The sequence below is a fragment of the Bidens hawaiensis genome, unplaced genomic scaffold (assembly GCF_021521415.1).
Source record: "Bidens hawaiensis isolate Kalapana, Puna unplaced genomic scaffold, B.hawaiensis_p1.1 tig00031429_1, whole genome shotgun sequence".
NCBI classification, from domain to species: Eukaryota; Viridiplantae; Streptophyta; class Magnoliopsida; order Asterales; family Asteraceae; genus Bidens; species Bidens hawaiensis.
This window is the reverse complement of record NW_027495286.1, coordinates 196,239-218,238: the sequence shown is the minus strand read 5'-3', so window position 1 is coordinate 218,238 and position 22,000 is coordinate 196,239. Positions and strand designations below refer to the sequence as shown.

The 22,000-nt window shown below is 35.7% G+C and overlaps 1 protein-coding gene and 1 pseudogene across 2 annotated transcripts; both read right to left on the bottom strand.

Annotated features, from left to right (window-relative positions):
* Window positions 1–8,424: 8,424 nt before the first annotated feature.
* Window positions 8,425–11,436, bottom strand: LOC143582052 (uncharacterized; annotated as a pseudogene).
* A 6,483-nt stretch (window positions 11,437–17,919) lies between these two features.
* LOC143582061 (photosystem II D1 precursor processing protein PSB27-H2, chloroplastic) lies at window positions 17,920–20,174 on the bottom strand. Of its 2 annotated transcripts, none has more exons than XM_077064709.1 (3): window positions 20,084–20,174; window positions 18,781–19,160; window positions 17,920–18,057 (listed from the first exon to the last, which is right to left on the bottom strand). In XM_077064709.1, the coding sequence occupies exons 1-3, from the start codon at window positions 20,148–20,150 to the stop codon at window positions 17,920–17,922; spliced, it is 585 nt and encodes a 194-aa protein (XP_076920824.1). In that variant the 5' UTR covers window positions 20,151–20,174. The 2 variants fall into 2 exon arrangements, with proteins under 2 accessions (XP_076920824.1, XP_076920825.1); XM_077064710.1 differs by having other exon boundaries at window positions 18,781–19,149.
* Between the last annotated feature and the right edge of the window lie 1,826 nt (window positions 20,175–22,000).

Here is a 22,000-nt window from a genome sequence, read left to right as displayed (position 1 = left end):
GCCTCCTTGCTTTCAGCCTCGGAGTCAGACTGATTTCCTAGGTCGACGACGGAGGTAACCTTCGCCTTGCCCTTCGCGCCAGCAGCCTTCTTCTTCCTCACGAAGAAAGGACCATCTGCGGATTCCTCATCAGAAGATGACAAAATTAGAGGAATTCCAGCAGAGGTTTGAGCATGGAGAGGGCGAGGGTTAAAGAGTCCCTTACCTGGCCGCGTGGCGCACAAAATCTCGTGGCCCGGCGGGTAGACCTCCACAAACCGATCCGCCGTTTGCTCCAGGATGGGCAACTCGTTCTCGTCAAGATCACGAGTACCCAACCGAGCGGGACCACCGCTCTCCCGCGGCTGCAGAAGAGACTGCAAGTTGTTTCCCTCTGAAAATAAAAAGACAGAAATGGTTAACAAAAACCCTAAATTAGCAAATAATATGAAGCATACCATAAGGGATAGAGTTCAAACCGTATTCAAGGACGATGGGAATCTGTGGCGCCTCTGCCCCAACATCTTTCCACACCCGGCTCATACCGAGCACCACCATCCCAGACTCCGCAAAGCGGTAAACCGGAGTCTGGATCCGGGAGATCTTGGTAAACCATTCCGCCTCCTGGTAGTTGGAGGCGTGAAGTTGGGGAGTGCTCTCCCGTTCTTGAATGTCATCGCAATAGGGACGATACGGGCAGAGATATAGAAAAACTCCCGCTTCCAAGACCGAAGACTGCGCTCGGTAGCACAGATCTTCAAACCCTTGATCCGAGTGACCAAGGTATACCAGCCCTGGATGCACCTCTAGGAGTAGAAGGTCATCAGGCGGTCGACGCGGGGCTCAACACCCAGAATATGGCACACCCATTCAAAGTGGCGAACCTTAGCGATCGCCATCGGGTGCACCTCCGTCAAATGTACACCGTGTCTCTCCAGAACACGGTATACGAACTTTGTTAATGGGAATCTAGATTCCCATATATGAAGAATGAGGCATAAACGCCTATCTTGCCCTTGGGGGCATCGTACACCGTCTGGTGAGGCTCAGGAAACTCAGGCTCGAAAGGCTCGAGCATGAACTTCCTGACGATGTACTGGTACAGGTCGATGGTAAGAGCACACTGGCAGTCGCCAGCAGTACTCTTATCGTCCTTATCAGACGCGGACATCGGATTCTTGGTGTACACGTCAGACTCCTCGGCAGTAGCCTCAGGATCATGAATGGAAGACATGTTTTGGATGTAAAGAAGAACGATTTCAGGATAATGCTCGACGGAAAAGTTAGAGTATTCGCCGGAAATCGTTTAAAGGAAGAAGAGTGAAGTGAAGGTGTGGATTAAGATGCACCCTCTCCCCCTTTATATACTCATCGCAATGAATGCGATGAATTTAATGCGGAGGAGAGAGAAAGCGCAGGAGCAATGAAACTATGACACGTGGAAAGAGCAAGCTGGCAACAGCTGTTGAAAGGACGCGTGCCGTAAAATTCGCACCCACGCGCTCGAAAACTCACGCCCACGCGCCTGAAAAAGCGTCTGGAATGACAATATACCGTCACGTCGCCATAACTTCCTGCACGTCCTGAAACTGTAAGAAGAAACCGTCGGACGACGCCAACGTCCCTTCAACAGTTTGGACTGTTCTTATCCTTTCACCAACTCTTCGAATTTCAAAAATATTCAAAAAGATTTAAAGATTCAAAAATAAGAGGGAATATACCCCCTTAACTTGGAAAACGAGAAACCATAAGACGAGTGCGGGTACAGTGTCAAGGCGAAACCCTTCACATACTTAGCACTTGCAGGGAATCAAAGCTAACAAGATACCTTGGGAAACAAGAAACCGTAAGACAAGTGCGGGTACAGTGTCAAGGCGAAACCCTTCACATACTTAGCACCTGCAGGGAATTGAAGCCAAGAAGGATCTTATGGACCATGCTTGCGGAAAGGGAAATAACACCTCCGCATGACGGGAACGTTGAGAATTAGATTGTTTGAAGCTTCAAGATGGAATTGGTAGTTTAACATAACTGATCACTATGTCCAAAACTACCAAAACCTCGTGAAGAATCTATGCAAGTGAAACTCAACGCTCCCGACGTGCGAAAGGGTTAAACACCTACCCGCATCATAACCAATGATCAGGCAGAAAAGTCGGGAATTTCTGCACGTGACATTAGGCAAACCGCGGGAAGAATCCCCACGGAAAACCTTAAAACTAAAAACCCTTTTCAAAACCCTTTGCTTAAGTCCAAAAGTTCACCTCACTTATTAACAATTCATGAGAAGAACATTGGACTGGGGGGACTTGAAGAGGTAGGTCCCAGCAGAGCCCAGTTGGACCCGCAAGACTCACCTTGAAGAGGGACGTCTGCGCAAAGACCAACTGGTTCCGCAAGACCCACCATGCTCAGAGAGATGAAGACCTTACGCGCAGTACGCCAGCTGTTCCCGCAGGAAAAGCCTCCCAATGGTGAAGTACCCCGCCTGTTCCCGCAGCTGCGGATACAAGCCATCAGGGAAGGCTACCCGCACTAATAGCAAGGCTACACGCACAAGACACTAACTCTCAATAATTCAGTAATGTCACCTGAAGAAGGAATGAGCAAGGCGGGAATACTCCCGCCCAAATGAGCCAGTCCGTACGCTTCTGGAAGATCTTTTGTACTATACCTGCCAAGGTATGGACAAAATAGACAAGATCTGACCAAAGCAGCCCATGAACCAATCACAGGGTGACAGCTCACCGACAACAGTACGAGGAGGAGCACGCTCTAGTACAAAATGTCACTATCAGCCGCTGCCTACTCACCAACCCTCATCGTGGCACGTACATAGCCTGCAGTTGGTGGAAAAAGAATAGTACACAGCCGGCCATGTCACTATCAGCCGCTGCCTACCCACCAACCACCAGCACGGCACGTGTGTAGCCTGCAGTTGGTGGAAAAGGAATAGTACACAGCCGGCCATGTCACTATCAGCCGCTGCCTACCCACCAACCGCCAGCACGGCACGTGCGTAGCCCACAGTTGGTAGAAAAGGAATATTATACAGCTGGCTGTACCTGCTTGGAAACTTACCTTCGGCTATAAATACTCCAACACCTTGGAACGGTATCATCATCTTATCTTCTCTAGCTATTTCTCTTAATATACACTTATATTCAGAGCAATCTAGTCTGATTCTCACGCCGGAGGGTGGTCACAAGGAGGAACCCCCCCCTTCTCAGTGACGAGCTCACGGTGTCTGTTTTGCAGGTCAAGAAGAATAACCATCTTTGCCGGACCTAACCCTCGTGGGAAACATCTACTTAACCCCCAGATTATCCGTAATCTGCCCGGGGTCACTTAGTGTTTCTTCACAAATATACACCCAAAAGTAAAAAAATATCTATAATAATGCATTTAAACTATAAAACTTGATTCTCATTTCTCTTTTATATATAATATAAAATCTTAGCATATAATACTCATTCTGTGTTAAGTTATGGCATAAAACTCACTCAAAAACTATTAAGCATAAAACTACGTGGGTCAACTCAGACCCGACCTGTTTAGATCAAACATGTCTGTGGGTTCGATCTGAAACTGACCCGAACCAGTTTATTCGTATGGAGTGTCAATTATGTCATAATCTAGTATATGATAAGTTTGTTCTCAACTAAACTCGCCAAAAGCTTCTGTAATTTGCAGAGTTTCAATGCCACCTTGACAAATTCATAAGCAAACAGTTAATCCTCTTTAAACAGTTCTTATTTTTGTTTTAAAGATATCTACTTAGTTTATATCAAGCTTTCACCTCCTAGAAGTTCATCTAGTGCTTGACTTCCGGTAGTGATACGGACAACAGCCTTTCTCTGTAACTAGGGCTGTTCATGAGTCGAGCCTAACCGAGCAAAGGCTTGCTCGTTGTTTGGCTCGTTTACAACCGAACTGAACGGCTGAAATTCGAACCGAGCGAAAAACAAAACGAGCCAAAATCGAATCGAGCATTTGTCGATCGAACATTGAGCGATTTCGAGCATTTTTTATTTCTTTTTCACTTTAAAATTTTCAATAAAAAACAAGTTTGAAGGCTATAAATAATATATTTTGTAAACAAATTAGCAGTTTTTAGACAAAGCGTATAATAGGTTGTAATTTTTTAGGAGAAACAAGTTTAAAGTGAGATATAATAAAAATGTAAACAAATTTTTAGTATCTAAAAACTTGAATCGAATTAATAAAACTATAAAATTACGGAATAGGAAAAATTTAAAAGTGTTTAAAAAGTTATATACTTATATTTTATATGTGCTGTCTGTATATTTATATATTTGCTCATATATAATTATATATAAAATAAATTAAAAATATTCGAGCCGAACGGAACCGAGTAGACCTTTGCTCGTTGCTTGGCTCGTTTACAAACCAAACTGAGCAGAGCGGCTCGTTTACAACTGGGCCAAAAAACGAGCGAGCATTTTCCTAGCATTTTCCGAGCGAACGACGAGCGAGTGAGTTCGAGCGGCGACTGGTTTGGACTCTGTAGCAAAGGATGATCGAACATCAATTCATTTCTAAGCTAATCACTTGGAAGCATTTTGAAACTGGAAATGAAACAAATGAGCATCTTACTCTGAGTAGAGCATCACTTCCAGTGATATAGCCAAAGTTATGAGTCATAAAACCAGAAAAACATAACACTTATATCCTATATAAGATCTGATAAACCAGAATTTGTAAACTGTCAACAGATTACTAACCACTATTTTCTCAGCAGCTTCACAGATTTTATCAACTTTAGCCTCAGACAAGCCTTTTATACCAGTCAAGTTCTGTAATATAAATTCACTTTAGCCAAATGCTACCAAACAATCAATAATAACTTAACAATCCAAAAAGTGTATTAGGGGCATTTTGGTAATTGTATAAGCCCATTCGTATGTAATGTAAGGCACATTCGTTTATCATAACGTTGTCATCACATGAACTAGATCCATATGGCTCAATTGATTTCTCATAGGTCACACTACACACAGAGCATTCGACCTAATTCTAGCTCCTAACCAAGATGGAACTGGACGGTAATATGAATGAAAGGTTAGTGAGCAATAACCGAACCGTTAACCGAAACAAAAACTGAAAACCGACAAAACCGAACCATTCATATTTTCATATATTTCTAGCTTTTACACCTCCATATCATTAATTTCTAAGCAAAAATTATAGTCTAAGTTTGGTTTTGGTTATTAACCGAACCGATACAAACTAACCGAAAACCGATTGTTTAATAACTAGGTTAACCGATGACTTCCATTTCGGTTGAGCCTAATAACCGAAACTAACTGTACCGTGCACATCCCTAGATGACTCAGTTACAAAATCAAATCATATGGATCAAATATGAATAAAATTATAGAAACTTAAAATGTCTCTAAACATTGCCAGATCCTTGCATCATTTGCACGCAAACGCACACGCAGATACAAGTTAACTAGCAAATCGAACCTCCACAAGTTGGATACCCTAAATTTAATCATATTCATAACGATTTCGATGCGTAATACAACAAAATGACATTGTAATAAGGATAACACGTTAGTTCAAGTAACAAACAGCAACGAAATGAATGCTCGATGCCTCGATTCCACACTACACACAAAACATTTGACCTAATTCTAGCTCCTAATCATGATGACTTACATACATAATCAAATCATCTGGATCAAATGTGAATAAAATTATAGAAACTTAAATGCTTTAAACATTATCAGATACCCAGATCCTTGCATAATTTACACACACACGCACGCGCGTTCACACGCAGAATTCAGTAGAACACTTGACATTGTAATGAGGCTAACGCGTTAGGCCAAGCAACAAACAGCAACAACATGAACTTACAACTCGCGAAGCACAAGTTCTATTCCATAAACTAGAACATATTCATAACGAATTCAACTTATAATACAGCAATTAGCATCGTAATGAGAATAACACATTAATTTAAGCAACAACATGAACGTACAACTCACGAAGCACAAGTTCTATTCCATAAATTTAAACATATTCATAACGATTTCAACTTATAATGCATCAATTAGCATCGTAATGAGAATAACGATTTACTTATAATACAGCAATTAGCATGCAATTTGATCAAATTCATAACGATTTTGATTCTCTATAGCTCAATTAATTCAAGTAACGAACAGCACAATAATATGAATAAACTAGAGGATCAAGAGTTGAAATAAAGGGGTAACGCTCAAAATTTTTTTTTTTCATATTTCATACAATGCTAATGAAACAAATATAAATAAGCAATATGCTTTTTCTTGTTTAGTACTATACTCCAACCAATCATATTTATCAAACCATTTGACACTAAAACGTCGTCGGCCACTAGAATATTTTGTCCATTTATAGTCATGACCTCGTATTTGAAAAGCTTTTTAACAATATATGCTCTTCTTGTATCATCTATTTGATTAGGATGATAACTAGCAATAGGTTGGTTGTCTATCAGCAGGATCCGAAGGAAGATAATTCAAATTGATTTTTGAACGTGTTGAAGGACTTTAAGCCGAAAGAATATTTGAACCTGGACCGATATCTTTATTTTCTTGTATTTATCAACCATATTTGAACTTGAAGTTGGAATATTTAAACTTGGTGGTTTTCTTTTATTTGACATTTAAAAGGGTTGCTAATAAGAGTTGAATGCTTATCGTCAAAGTTCCATAAACAAAATTTGAACCAAAAACCTAATATCAATTAAACTAAAAGCTAAACCCCTAAATACAAGAAATCTTACCGGAAAGGATTACCTGTGTTCACAATATGTCAATATCCAATATACTGTCTTTTTTTTTATTGTCAACTTAAAAGGATTATTTGGGTTGGGTTTTTTGGTTTTGACTTTATAATTTAAGTGGGCTTTTGTTAGGTTTAAGTATTAAATTGGTTGGACTTAAAATACATAGGGGTAATGTTATAACTTTTTTTAAACGAAACACGAAAACCGACCAAAAATATTTTTTTTACACTACCAGCAAAACGTTGAGGGGTAGAGGCTACCCCTCCTCCTAAGCTATGTCCGCCAATATGAACATGTTCACAACGATTTCGATTCGTAATGTACAACAGCAACAATACGAACGCACAACTCACGAAGCACAAGTTCGATTCCAGATATTTAAACATATTCATAACGATTTCGATTATCTATAGCGCAATTAACATCGTAACGAAGTTATGAAGATAACACGTTAATTTAATTATTTAAGCAACAAACAGTAATAATAGACATGCGTATTATTACGTAATGTGCTAACGCTTATCAATAGCTTCAAACAGATCTTCATCTTCAGCGATATCGTCACGTTCAATTAGCTGCAAGTGACTCGGTTCTTCTGATCTAGAACAGCAAAAGCACGTAAGCGAAACCGTTGGATGAGATAATAAGTTGTATGAAGAGATTAGAGAGTTGTTACTTGTATGCTAGCATTTTTGAATTGAGATTGATTCAAACTAGAGAGTGTGTCATTGAGTGAGTGAGTGGGAGGGAAAGTTGGTTTTGTGAGTTTGAAATTGTGAAAACGGGAAGCGGTGACGTTGATAGCCGAAAGACAAAGGATACATGCATCAATCGGCTAGTGTTCTGACGGCTTAGTGGTATATTGCTACTAGAGTCGGGTCTTATTCGAAGCAACATCTTTGTTTCTAAAAGGTAGAGGTAAGGTTGTCTACATCCAAGGTCAGGGTCAGCTTAGCGTGTTCGGAGGCCTAAAATTAACTAAAATATCAAGGCTTTTTTTTTCTTCCTTTTTTTATGTCTATAGAGAGTATCATGAATTATGGATTATGGATTATGGAGGATAGCAGTGATAATGGGTACGTGGCTTCTCCTTAACTTGTGGCCCATCACCGAGTTATTAATTCTAAAAAAAAAGAACTCACTTTCAAAAACCTGTAATATAAACTTATATTTCAGATTGAGGCCCTATAATACTGGAGGTCTAAAGTCTTTGCCTTATTTGGCTTATACATGAGGCGGCCTTGTCTGCATCTTACCCTCCTCACACATAGCTTTGCTATTGATGTGATTTACTGAGTACGATGATGATGATAATGATGATGATGATGATGTTTGAGAGGGTGGGGCGGGGGTGTAAACTTATTACGCTTGAGGTTGCAAGCAATCCAAGCTGCTCGTGAGCTTCTCGAGATCGGCTCGTGAAAGGTGTTCGGGTTAGAACAGATGTAAGCAAAATGGGTTCGTGTCATTTAAAAAAGCTATCAATTTTTGTTCGGTCAAACAAGTTATATGGAAAATGGGTTAGGGTAGCATAAAAGAAGTATCAACCTATGGTTTTTTTACTTGAAAAGGTCATTTTGGGATACCAAGGTAATAGACAAACAAAATCAGATTCAACTACTTTTTATTTACACTGGACTATCCAGACTAGGACGTGTATAAAACTAGTTATCCGTAGCTGATAGATAACCTGAGTTCTGTGGTGAAAACATGTAAGGCTTTGGAGGGATTTCCAATAACTCTGTACCACCTTCTAACATTTCTAACACCTTGGTGATTGCTGGACGGTTTGAGGGATTAGTTTGTATGCACCACAAACCCGCAATAATCATCTTCCTTGCTAATTCATTCTCTTCATCACTCACAATACCATGTAGTCCAAGTTGTTCTTCTGATTCAACTTTCTTATATATCCAATAAGGAAAGTATATTTCACTTGTATTATCAACTTCAATCTCAACATTTCTCCTCCCTCCAACCATTTCTAGGATCATCATTCCATAACTATAAACATCTGATTTATGGGACACCGGACCAAAGTTCCTAGAATAAATTTCAGGAGCAATATACCCCGGTGTACCTCTCACATGAGACATGGATATCATGCTTCTCTTTTCAGGGGATAGCTTAGCAAGCCCAAAATCTGATATCTTAGGACAAAAATCTTGATCTAAAAGAATATTATGGGGCTTTATGTCAAAGTGTAAGATTCGTGTGTTACAACCCCTGTGCAAGTATTCTAAACCTCTAGCAATCCCGATGGCAATCTCGTGCAACTTTTCCCACCCAGGTTGACTAATACTTGAAGACCCACGACCGTATATGAACTTTTCAAGGGATCCATTAGGCATAAACTCATAGATCAAAGCACTTTGACGACCCTCTAAACAAAATCCCACAAGATTAACAATATTAACATGGGAAGTCCTACTCACACTAGCAACTTCATTGATGAAATCATCACCATTACCCTTTGATTCACTTAAAAGCTTCACTGCCACTAAATTTCCATTGCTTAATGATCCTTTGTACACAGATCCAAAGCCACCCTGGCCTAATTTAATTTCAAAGGAGTTTGTAATATTTTGGATTTGTGAATATGAGTACCTTTTTAGCGCCAGGAATTCATTGTTATTTAAGAAAATTTCAGCCTTGACATTGTGCTTCGCTTTTTTTCTCCGCGTAAATTTCCATAGTAAGCCAAGTAAAACTACCCCCAAAAGAAGGGCCATTATTACAAGGATGAACTTATGATGAAAGCTATTATTATGTTTCTTCACCATAATTTGACTTTCACAAAGTTTCAATCCTGTAACATTTCCACACAAACCCGGATTGCCTTGGAATACTTGTATGGGCGAATTAACGAAGATAGGGACCGGACCTACTAGTTCATTGTAAGAGAAATCAAGTGTGGTGAGTTGACTCAATCTACCAATTTTAGACGGGATTTTCCCACTGAGCTTATTATTACTAAGATTCAAGTAAAACAAGTTTTCACACTCACCAATGTTGCTTGATATCGGCCCGTTCAATACGTTTCTGGATAGATCGAGAGCAAGGAGATTATGAAGCGACCCGAGCTCTGGAGGTATAACACCTGAAAGGTTGTTTTCTTGCAAGGATAAATGCAACATACCTTTCACCTTCCCAAGTTCGCTTGGAATCTTACAAGCTAAATGATTTGAAGAGAGATTAAGATGTTTTATTCAAGTTAAACTTCCAAACTCTGGTGGTATGCAACCAATGATGTTGTTATATGCCATCATTAAGGCTGTCAAATTCCTGCATTTACTCCAGTTTTGAGACAACTGCCCACTTAAATTGTTTTGACTCACGTCAAGTAGTTTTAAACTTGGATACACTCCAAAACTGTCTGATATGTCTCCGGTAAATTGGTTAAAGTCAAAATGACCTCTTATTAAGCTGGAGCACTTCTTTACGCCTACTGGTATAGGACCCCTGAGTCGATTACGACTTACTGATAAATACTGAAGCATTCCTCCTTGGCACAAATCTTCTGGCAAATGTCCAGACAACTGATTATTATCAATTTCTAGCTCAAGCATGTATTGACTTGCCAGTACTCCTAGTGGAATATGACCAGATAATTTGTTATCACGAAGATACAAATACCGTAGGTTTCTCAGGTTTTTTAGTGATGATGGAATAGAACCATTGAGTTGGTTTTCGCTTAGCGCCAGCTGAGTGAGAGAATTCAAATTCCCTAGTTCAGCGGGAATTGGTCCCGAGAGTTGGTTTTGGTACAAGTGTAGGATATCTAAAGACTCCAAATTACCCAACGATGAAGAAATTGGTCCAGTTAGATGGTTTGAAAAGAGGCTGAGGCTCTCAAGTGAGACCAGACTCCCGAGTTCTTCTGGGATCGAACCATTCAATTTGTTTCGGAAAAGGTACAAAACAGTAAACCGCTTTAGATTCCCAATGGTAGGTGGGATAGGACCATTCAGCGAATTATTACTAATATACACTTCCACAAGATTGACAAGATGTCCAAACTCATGTTGAATGTGACCAGAAAGCATGTTATCATCAAGATATAAGAAACTCAAATTTCTTAAGTTGCCCAATGTTGAAGGTAGATCTCCTTCAAGAGAATTATCATACAAGGCAAGCTCGTAGAGAGAGATAAGTTGACCAATCTCTTGTGGTATTGACCCGTTTAATTCATTTTCAAAAAGATGGAGGGTCTGAAGATTGGGCAGCATCCCTATTTCCGGTGGGATTGCCCCCGAAAACTTATTTCCTGAAAGATCAAGATAAACAAGTTTGGACAGGAGATGGATTTGTGCGGGTATTGGACCAAAAAAGTGGTTTACACTAAGCTCAAAACGAGAAAGATTGTGGAGTAATGAGAACGGGAACTGGTCAAGAGTACCGTTTAATTCATGTGATGTGAGGTTCAACTTGTGAATGGTCCAATCATCGTTGCAAGCGACACCAAACCACGAAGTGCATGGAGTGGAACCGATCCAAGACGAATATAGTGGGGAGTTGTTTGGAATTTGAAGGCTAGCTTTCCAATTAAGAAGAGCATTGGCTTCTTCCAAAGATGCATAGGCAAAATACGTTGTGGATGATAATGAAATAATTAGTAGAGCTAAAGAAGGAAGTAACAAATTTAAACAAGACATTCTTTTGTTTTTTATATTTTAAAAAATGATGGATTGTGTGTTCTCATTTATAGCACTTGATAGGCCAACCTTTTCTAATAGGCCTTTTGGATATGAGAAACATGTATTGAATTTGGGCCATAATTAATTAGGAGTGTGTTTTACTTTGAGAGAAGTACATATTTGTCTTTTAGGCTTTTAACAAACAAATCTCATGACGTACTCCACACTTTCTTTGTAGTGATGCTGATGTCTAACGTTGACTCAAGTCAATACGAAGAATAAATCTAACAACTATATTAAAGCCACACATAGTTTGTAACAATTTCCAAAATTATAATTTACACCTAATAAGCTATTTGATTTTAATCTACCTATTTATACTATTAAAACAAAATGATTCTTCCATAAGGTATGTTATTATGAATTCATAAGATAAAATTACTACTAAAAAACTAGCCTAAAACAACCTTTATTTTACAAAAAAAACTGCATTAGGTGAAGTTGCATTAGACCTAATGCAACCTTTTTGTTAGATAACGCAACTATTTTTTCAAATGCAATATTTTAAAAAGGTTGCATTTGAAAGAAACGGTTGCATTATCTGATAAAAATGTTGCATTAGATCTAATGCAACTTCACCTAATGCAGTTTTTTTTTGTAAAATAAAGGTTGCCTTAGGCCAATTTTTTTTTGTAATGAAATATGTTGTAGAGTTTGGTTCAAATAAAAAGTTTGATTTTTCTAAAAAGGCTAGGAAGGAGGGTATTTTTGTCTAACACTTTTATATCAAAACTTACTTTAATCTCAAAACCCACTTGCATGAATTTCAAAAACCCACTTACATCTTCACTCATCTCCTACAACCACCACCACTCCACCGCCCACCGCCACCACAACCGTCACCCACCGCCACCACCTCGCCAGAAAAGTCTATGGAAATTTCACCGGAAAAGTTGTCGGAAAGTCACCGGAAAACAATCCCCGAGAAATTTCACCGGAAAAATCGTCGAAAAATTCAGCGAAAAGTCGCCGAAAAAAAGTCACCGAAAAACGGCCGCCGAAAAAAACACAATGGAAAACACCATGAAAAACACAATTTAAAAAACACAATGGAAAAAAACACTATGAAAAAAAACACTATGATAAAAGCACAATAAAAAACACAATTGTATGACAAAATGTAAAAAACACTATGAAAAAAAAAAAACAAAATGAAAAATACTATTGTATAACACAATTTTGTAAAACACAATTTGTAAAAAAATCCACTATTTTTTTTTAATTTTTATATAACAATATGGTACTCATATAAAAGATAAAAAGACACCCGTTATTATGGTAAATTTGTTTTTCAATAAAAACTTTGTAAAAAAAAGTTATTGACGTTTTAAAATAATGGGGGAATTTGGCATGTGCATTGCATGTGGAGAGAAAACCAACAAATGTGTTATTTCTTTTATACTATTTCCCTTATGTTCACACTTGATTTCTTCCTAAACTAATCTCAACCTTTCATGTTCAAAATCAATGGACAAGATTATTTCTTATAATTCCTACAAAAACTATAGTTCCTATTATAACCTAACCCATATGTTGTATTAAACATATTTTTAGACATATAAATATATTTTAATATGTTTTTGAGACGGCAAGGTATGTTATTACGTATATTATTAAATTTAACTTTTTTGTTGTATTTTTTTAACCACTCGTGTATTACACGGGCTATATCCTAGTATCAGAATATTATAGATCTCCTAGACTTCTTCTATGTTTTGTAATGTCTAGATATTAAATCAGTCATAATATACACTACTAAAAAATTGGTTTAACGCAGCCTTTATTTCTCAAAAATAGTTGCATTAGGTGAAATTGTATTCAGGCCCGACCCAAAAGGAGGTCGGCGACCCAGGCCTGCTCTCCCAAGAGGCCCATAATTGTTAAAAATAATATTTATATTTTATATTTAATTTTGTTATAAAAAAATTCTACAAAATAACAAAATTAAGTGGTGATTGTTGAATGTAAAGTGTGCTAGACTATAGAATCAAAGATCATGGTTCAATTCTCATAAGTGGTGATTGTTTCTCGAAACTGCCGGATCTAACAAAAATAAATAAGTTTGGTTAGTGTTTTCATTAAATTCACTTGGTTTTTTTTTCTATACGTTCAACTTTCACTATATGTTCTAAAGTTTAAAAATTTTCTAAGTTTCTTTAAAACTAAATGAAGTAAATGAAATATAAATCCTAATATTAGTTGAAATTTTCATAATATTATGTACAATATAATAACATGAGAGAATTCATGTTGCGTCCATGTGGTTTCTAGGCGGGCGCACTTTGAGCCATAAACGTAAAATGACCTTATTGAGCCCCTGTTGTTTCTTGGTGTGTCGGTTTGCATCCCTCCGTCATCACTGATGTCCAACTGAAATGACTATTATGCTCTTATATGACGTTCTAATTTCATCCCTGTAGTTTTGAAACATTCAGCCTATGTCCCTCCATCTTCATAACCTCCACCACCATCGGAATCTAGCTCAAAAATTAGGGATTCTGATATGTTCGTATGTAACCCAAGTGATCGCAATTGAACATTAAATTAAATCATAATTAACAAAATCTATAACCAAAAGAGGATAATAGAACGATTATTGACATAAGCTATAACACAATCACACATTCATCTTCGAAATTTGCAAAATCCTAAAATGATATAAACCCTAAAAACCAAAATCGTCAGACACATTATCACTGGTTATACCTCACAGCGCCACACGAACTGTCATAATCCAACCATCGTGTTGGGATTTGCATACGGGTTTTTAAAATTTTAGTCAACGGAAGCGTAAACGTATACAACAATTTAAAACATTTTTCCTAATATCTCACCAGGATCCATTTGCAAGTAAACATAAGAAATTATAGACAACCAAAGGGTGTTAGAACATTACAACCTTTGAAGCGTAGTGGTAGAACCAAATCGTACCCTGGATGAAGGAACCAGAAGCATCCCTCAACAAGTGGTGCTAGCCAACCAACTCCATAATTATCGTCAAGATGATGATATGAAACTCGGAAAACAGTTTCATTAGTTTCACACACACATACATACATGCATACATACATACATATATATATATATACATACATACATATATATATAGGCTAAGTATAAAATAAAAACCCACTTGAGTTGTGAAAACTCTAGAAAACCATTCTCAACCACATGTTTTTAATTAATGTTTAAATCTTGTGGTCCACAATTAAAGTGAATAAAAAATGTAAATATAAATATAACTTTTTCTCTCTCCTGAAAACATATATAAAAATTAGTAAAAAAATGTTAAAAAATAGCAAAACATTTTTTTTTTTGATGTTTCGATGTTTCGATGTTTTGTACTAAATGTTACAACATATATTACATGTAACACAAAAAAAAACTGATGTTATATAGGGTTTTCGCGGGTTTTCACAACTCAAATGGGTTTTCATTTTAACCTTACCCTATATATATATATATATATATGGGGAGGGATCTTTTGATAACCATGTTGAGTTTTAAGAACTTAAGAACTCTATTCTATGCCACACATTTAATTAAATGGATTGGAATATGTGGTTGATATTAAATCTGGCAAAAAAGTCAAAGTAGGAAAGAGAATAAAGATATAACTGATTACACTAATTTTTATGTCCGTTACACATGTGTAAAAAGTCGACTTGGTGCGTAAAAAATTCTGTAATTTTTTTTACGTGTATGTAACCTACATGTATTACGCATATGTAAAAAAAATTGTTACACTGAGTTCTTTCGAGTTCTTGAAACTCAAAGTTATATATATATATATATATATATATATATAGGTGGGTTATAATAAAAATAAATAGTTTTTTAGGAAGAGTAAGAATACATCTAGGCTCTTGGATCTAGGATCTAGTGGTTAAGATTGGTAGTTTCCAAAATACTAAATAGTTTCCTAGGTATTATGATTTAGCCTACATAATTCCCTAAATAGACTCACATAGTTTCCTAACTCTAAATTTTATGTCCTTCCTACTCTTCCTACAAAACTATGTATTTTTATTTTAATCCTTTTCTATATATATATATATATATATATGTGTGTGTATATATATAGGATTAGGATCATGTGAGAACTTTTTGGGAATTGAGAACTATGAGAACCATTTTGGACCACAAAAAAACCAAAAATAAAAAAAAATCATAAAACAAAAAAAACACAAAAATAAAAAGAGTAAAAAAACCAAAATTCTTATTTATCATCCCGGTTTCTAATTAAAAAAACCAGAAAAAATAAAATTTTTTGGTTTAGCTAATTACATATATGTATAATATGTACACATGTGTTTTTTATACACATATATATAATTTAAGGTAAATGATAATGTACATATGTGTATATTACATAAACTAGAGACTAAATGAAAATATACATATGTGTATAGGTATAGTATGAATTAAAAAAAAACAAATTTTTTTTTCTCGGTTTAGCTAAATTATACATATATGTACAAATATGTTTGTTTATACACATATGTATAATTTAAGGTAAATGATAATATACATATGTGTACATTACGTAAACTAGAGATTAAATGAAAGTATACATATGTGTATAGATATAATACGAATAAAAAAAATTCGTTTTTTTTTCTAATGAAACCGAAATAAAATATAAGAATATTGGCTTTTTTACTTTTTTAAAATTTTCGTTTTTTTTTGTTTTATAATTTTTTAAATATTTTTTAGATGATTTTTTACTGGTCAAAAATAGTTCTCAAAGTTCTCAATTTGCTAAGGGTTCTCTTAGAATATATATATATATATATATATATATATATATATATATATATATATGTATATTATATACAAGTATATTGATAAAAAACACGACAATTGGGGCGTTTTTATGGTAACGCATAGGTGAGAAAACGCCCAATTATTATATATAATAATTGAAAAGTTTGGCGACGTAACCACGTGATTGATCCACGTGGCCTTACGTGGTTGGTCTGTTTTTATATTTTTATTAAATATCTTTCACCTTTCGTCCAAAATAAATAGTGTTTGATTACATCAAAACAGAAGGCAAGCGGGCAACTTGTACGCAACACGTGGTTTTTTCGCTGTGACTTTTTTTGTCCGTTAATTCTAGACGAATCCGCGTCATTTTGCGGCCACAACATGCGTATATTTTTTGTTTTCGCCACGGCCTTTTTTTAATTAAATACGTTAATTTGTTGTATTATGAGTGTGGACGAATTAACTTATCGCTTTAGTTTCGGTGTCGTAACCTGATACCGACCGAACTCGTGTCGGCTCGCCACCACAACACATTGTGTTCTTTGTAGGATTTAATGCCGACAACGTCGCTTTCGACCGAATTTGCGTTAGCTCGCAAGCGCAACCGTGAGTTATTTATCACATTTTTTTTGTTCAACGTTTCAAGAATCAACGAATTCGTATCAGTTCGCAACCACAACATGTGTGTTTTTTGTTCGTTGGGTTTTTTATATTTTAAATATGTTAAATTGTTGTATTTAGGTATGGAAGAATTTATGCTTTGCCTTACTTCCGGCACCATAACCATACCAAACAAACTTTCGTAGGTTCGCAACCGCAATGTGCATTTTTGTTATATCGGGTCACCTCTACTCGCAGTCCCACCGCACAGTTTGATAAGTTGTATGAGTATGACTGTCAATAACATCGACCCGGCGATTACTAACATAAACTCAAGTGATACGCGAATTTCACATTTTAAATGTCTTTTTAGTGACAATAAGCCGATAGCAATCTAAGTTATACGCGTGAAATCAGTGGCGGATCCAGGAATTTTTTTCAGGTGGGTTTTATATGTTATAATTTCATAGAATCGGGTATAAAAATTCTAGGTTGGTTCGAGGTTCGGGTCAGTTTGATGGTTCGGGCAAAGTTCATTACAAACTAACAAATTAAAACTAAAATTTAACAAATAACTTAACAATTAATAACATCAAGAACAATTAAATATCTAACAAATGAATCTAAACTCAGCTTTACAGTAGGAGGAGTCCAAGAAGATTAGCAAGGGTGAGTAGAGACAGCAACTTAAAAAAAAAAAAAAAAACCCTTGCTGCACAGAATCAAACCCATGACCTTCTGTTTACAAAACCAATAACTTACCAACTAGTCCAACCATTGTAGTGTAAATAGAGTGGTTCCTTCCTAATTTATAAGGTGGTTCCTCAAATATTTTATATATATCGACACATTATTATTTCGAAGCTTGTACACTATAGATCCGCCCCTGCGTGAAATTATGTCGTGTATCCGAATTTTTCCACTTACACTTCAAAAACATCAACAAACTTGTGAAAAGGATCATTTATGTGACATCATGATATGTGTTACATGTTTGTAACTTGTTTCCTATGAAAAACAAAATATTAACAAACAATATAAGAAAACTGTTGGTGTTAAATACACTGTAAATCATAAGAACTCATCTGCTGTATCAAGATTGCTTAAGATTTCTGACTTCACTTGTTCCGGTAAGGGTGCTGACGGGCCCACCTTCGAGTAAAAGCTTGCTAAAGATCTAATTGCTTTCTCAATCACAACATATGATTCCTGCACCTCGAAAAAACCATCATTAATATTGTTTTGTAACGATCATTAACGATTTTATATAAACAAAAATAGACACCAGCAAAAAGATGTTTACGGGTCAACCAAAGTACCCAACCCGTTTTGACCCGTTACCTAAACCGTGGGTTTAAATGAGCCAAGCTGCTCTTGAGCTACTTGAGGCCGGCTCGCTAAAAGCTCGAAATGAGCCGAGCTTAAATGAGCTCGAGCCTAAAAATAAGCTTGTAGCTTGAGAGCCTAAACGAGCCGATTTATTTATATGATTATATTTAATATGGTAAATATATATTTATATTATTATTATTATTATTATAAACCAAATTATGATAAAAATAACTAAATAATGTATACAATGTTATATATAAAAATAATAATTATATATATAAAATAATTATTAATGCATATAAGCTAATAATAAATAATAAAAGAGCCAAGCGCGAGCCTGAAAACCAAGACGCGGACCAAACTCAAGCTTTAGAGATAGAGCTCGAAACAAACTGAGTTGTCTGTAAGTTAAAAGAGCTAAACCAAAAAGATTTCTCGCAGACCGAGCTCGAAAAAGAGCTCAAAACGAGCCGAGCTCTTGTAAGTTAAACAAGTAGAGCCCAAGCCGAGCTTGAGCCTGAAAAGTTACTTACGAGCCGAGCTCTCTTAAGTGAAACGAGCCGAACCTGAGCCTGAAAAGCAAAAAATTAAAACAATTACCTCGTTAACAACCGACTGTTGTCCCCTCCAACTACCTAAATACTCTCTTATCGCTTCCTTAGCTGCATCCGCAACGCGTCTAAATTTAGCCATATCATTCGGGTCTTCTTTTAGTGACTCACGCAGAGTTTTAACCACTTCTCGTGCTGAATTTAAGTAAGCTTTTGGCAACACTTTACCCGACTTTGTTTTCTCATTTGGATCAAACAATGACTTAATCGTCCCGACTAAACTATCATCTTGTTGTTCGTCTTCCGCCAATGCTGCTAGCGGTGCAAACCCGCAGTTGAATGCCAATGAACCACCAACAGTTGCTAACACATGCCGCCGGTTACAACTTATCTCTTGATTCATAGTTTCACATCGGACCTGCGGTTTATCTAAAAACACAATGAGATGTTTATTATTGTGCATTTGTAAACGAGCCAAGCCATTTGCGAGCTAATCAACACCGGCTCACTAAAAGCTTGAGTTGAGCCAAACTTAAGCGAGCTTGAGTGTAAGCTTAAAAATAAACTCTTTTTACAAAACAAGCCTGGTGCGAGCTTCACTTATGAAGCTTGAGCTGGATTGCGAGCCTAAACAAGCCTATAATTTATGTAATTCGTGTTAAATGTATTAAATATATATTTGTATAATAATTATTATTATTATTTTATATAAAATTATAATAAAAATATCTAAGTAATATATATTATGCTATATATAAAAGTATAGATGTATATATATTAGTTAACAGATAATTAACGAGCTCAAGCCTTAAAACAATTCATGAGACGAAGGCAAGCTTGAAAACTACTCACAAGCCGAGCTTGAGCTGGCTCGTCAGCCTAAATGAGCATTTTTATTTATATATTATATATAAAACTATGAAAAAAATAACCAAATAAAATATATTTGTGTTTAATAAATTTAATATATATATATATATGTATAATAACACTATTATTATATATAAAATTATGACAAAAATTACTAATGTTATATATGAATATTTTAGTTAAAAATATATATAACAAATAATTAAAAAAATATATGAAAATTAGTTTTTAACAGCGTATATAAACTAGTTAATTAAATAATAACAAGACAAGCTCGAGCTTGAAAACTACTCACGAGCTAAGCTCGAGCTTTGAAAATAGAGCTCGAAATGTGCCGAGCTCGAGATTTCATAAATTAAACGAGCCGAGCCCAAACCTGGGCTCGGTTCGGCTCGTTTACACTCCTAGTGAAGAGGGTTGAAAGGGATAAAATGGTCATTTTACATCACACTAACATATTAAAACAGATATTATAAACTTACATTCCTTCTCTGATATGATTTTATCAATAATAGGAGCACAAATCTTCAATGAGAAGAAAGTTGTCATTCTCTATCCCAAATGATTAGCTCTCTGTAATGAATACATTTACTTTTAGCATAATAATCAATTTTATAAATTTTATATTATAATGACCAATATGGAAAACTTAAGAGCATATGTTACTATTCTATGTCATCAAAAATAATGAAAAATGAATTACTAGATAAGTATGTTTGAATGTTTGTATGTTATGACATTAACCCTTGGTTTAATAATCAAACCTTTCTTTAAAATGTTTGAATAATTCAATGAGTTTTGACTCCATACTAACATGTTGGACCTCAAATTTCTATATGATATTAGTAGCTAGGAGTGTGCATGAAACCGAAAAAATCAACCCGAAACAATTTAGTTTTGTATTTTTGTAAAAACCGAACTTTTGGTTCGGTTTCGGTTTTGCGTGTAACTAAAACTGAAGAAACCGAACCAAACCGAACTTATAGATTTTTATTTTGTATTTTAATTTTTAAGTAATTTATAACATTTAATATATTGTTTTTTTTAGACGGTCAACGAATCCTCCAGATGGGTTACTGGTTAAATTCACCACATCGGGCTAAACTCGTCTTCTGATCCGGGGAAAACCCTCACCTAAGGCCAACGCCCATCATCACCTGCTGCGGCCGAAACTAAATGATGGGGCAGAAAACGAACCTGGGTCACACGGAAAACCAAGTCTCTTCTGTACCACCCCACCACGAGTTTAGATATTTTAGCCTAAATGTATAATAATAAATTAATAACCAATTAATTATTATTAACTAACGAAAAAGTTTAGGCCCAAATTCATTATGTTTTGTCAAACTTTTTAAGCCCAAATGGCAAAACCGAAACGGATTTCAAAAACTCAAAAACCAACATTTCTGTTTTCGGTTCGGCTCTTAGCCCAAAACTGAACCAACCTATGCACACCCCACATGAATTCAACAAACAGAATGTAACAAATCTAATCATCATTTCAAGGTATTCTCAGAACTCCAACAAACAAATTGATGAATTAGACATAAACAGAACAAGAACAAGATTACCAAATTGACGAATAAAGATTTGATGGTTGGTTGGTTGGTTGGTTGATTGGCTCCAATATATCTACACGCAGATTACACATTCAATCACTGTTTTCTAGTTGTATTTCATTTTTTTACAAAATAAAATAAGACTTTGGGGTTTATTATTATTATTTGGATAAGCTGCAAAAGGGGTCACCACTCACCAGTAATTTTTATTTATTGATTTTTTTCTTTCGATCGGCAAAATTTTCAATAAACAAGGCAAACGGTATGTGATTAGTTTTGAAAATTTTTTGTGAGTATGGCCTGGGTATGGGATTTGATGATACTAGCCCAATTACCCGAAAACACAAACCGTTTACCTGAATTATAAAACTAAAAATTTTTAGTTGTTAATTTTATTTTTCCTTAATATTTGTCTAATAAGACTTCATTTTTTGTAGGTTTGTTATAAGAAAAGAAAATTGTTTTGTATTTAAGATATATGTTTAAAAAATATTATTTATATTTTATGTGTTATCAAGATTATGCATAAACTTATATAATAACTAAACTGCTATTATTTAGTTATGACAATATTTATATGTAAGTAATATGTCATATTTTAATTTGTAATAGTTTTTGTATATATATATATATATGATAATTATGGGTTAGGTTCAAATAAAAAGTTTGATTTTCCTAAAAAGGCTATAAAGGAGGATATTTTAGTCTTAACACTTTAATATCAAAACCCACTTAAATTAATTTTCAAAAACCCACTTACATCTTCACTCATCTCCTACAACCACCACCACTCCACCGCTTACCGCCACCACAACCGTCACCCACCGCCGCCACCTTGCC

What these genes read in the sequence shown, in the direction of transcription:
- LOC143582061 (XM_077064709.1), bottom strand. Translation starts at nt 20,150, where the DNA reads ATGACAACTTTCTTCTCATTGAAGATTTGTGCTCCTATTATTGATAAA. An exon ending in AATCATATCAGAGAAGGAAT is followed by an intron (nt 19,161 to 20,083) that starts GTAAGTTTATAA and finishes TTGTGTTTTTAG; the next exon opens with ATAAACCGCAGGTCCGATGT. An exon ending in AACAGTCGGTTGTTAACGAG is followed by an intron (nt 18,058 to 18,780) that starts GTAATTGTTTTA and finishes TTCGAGGTGCAG; the next exon opens with GAATCATATGTTGTGATTGA.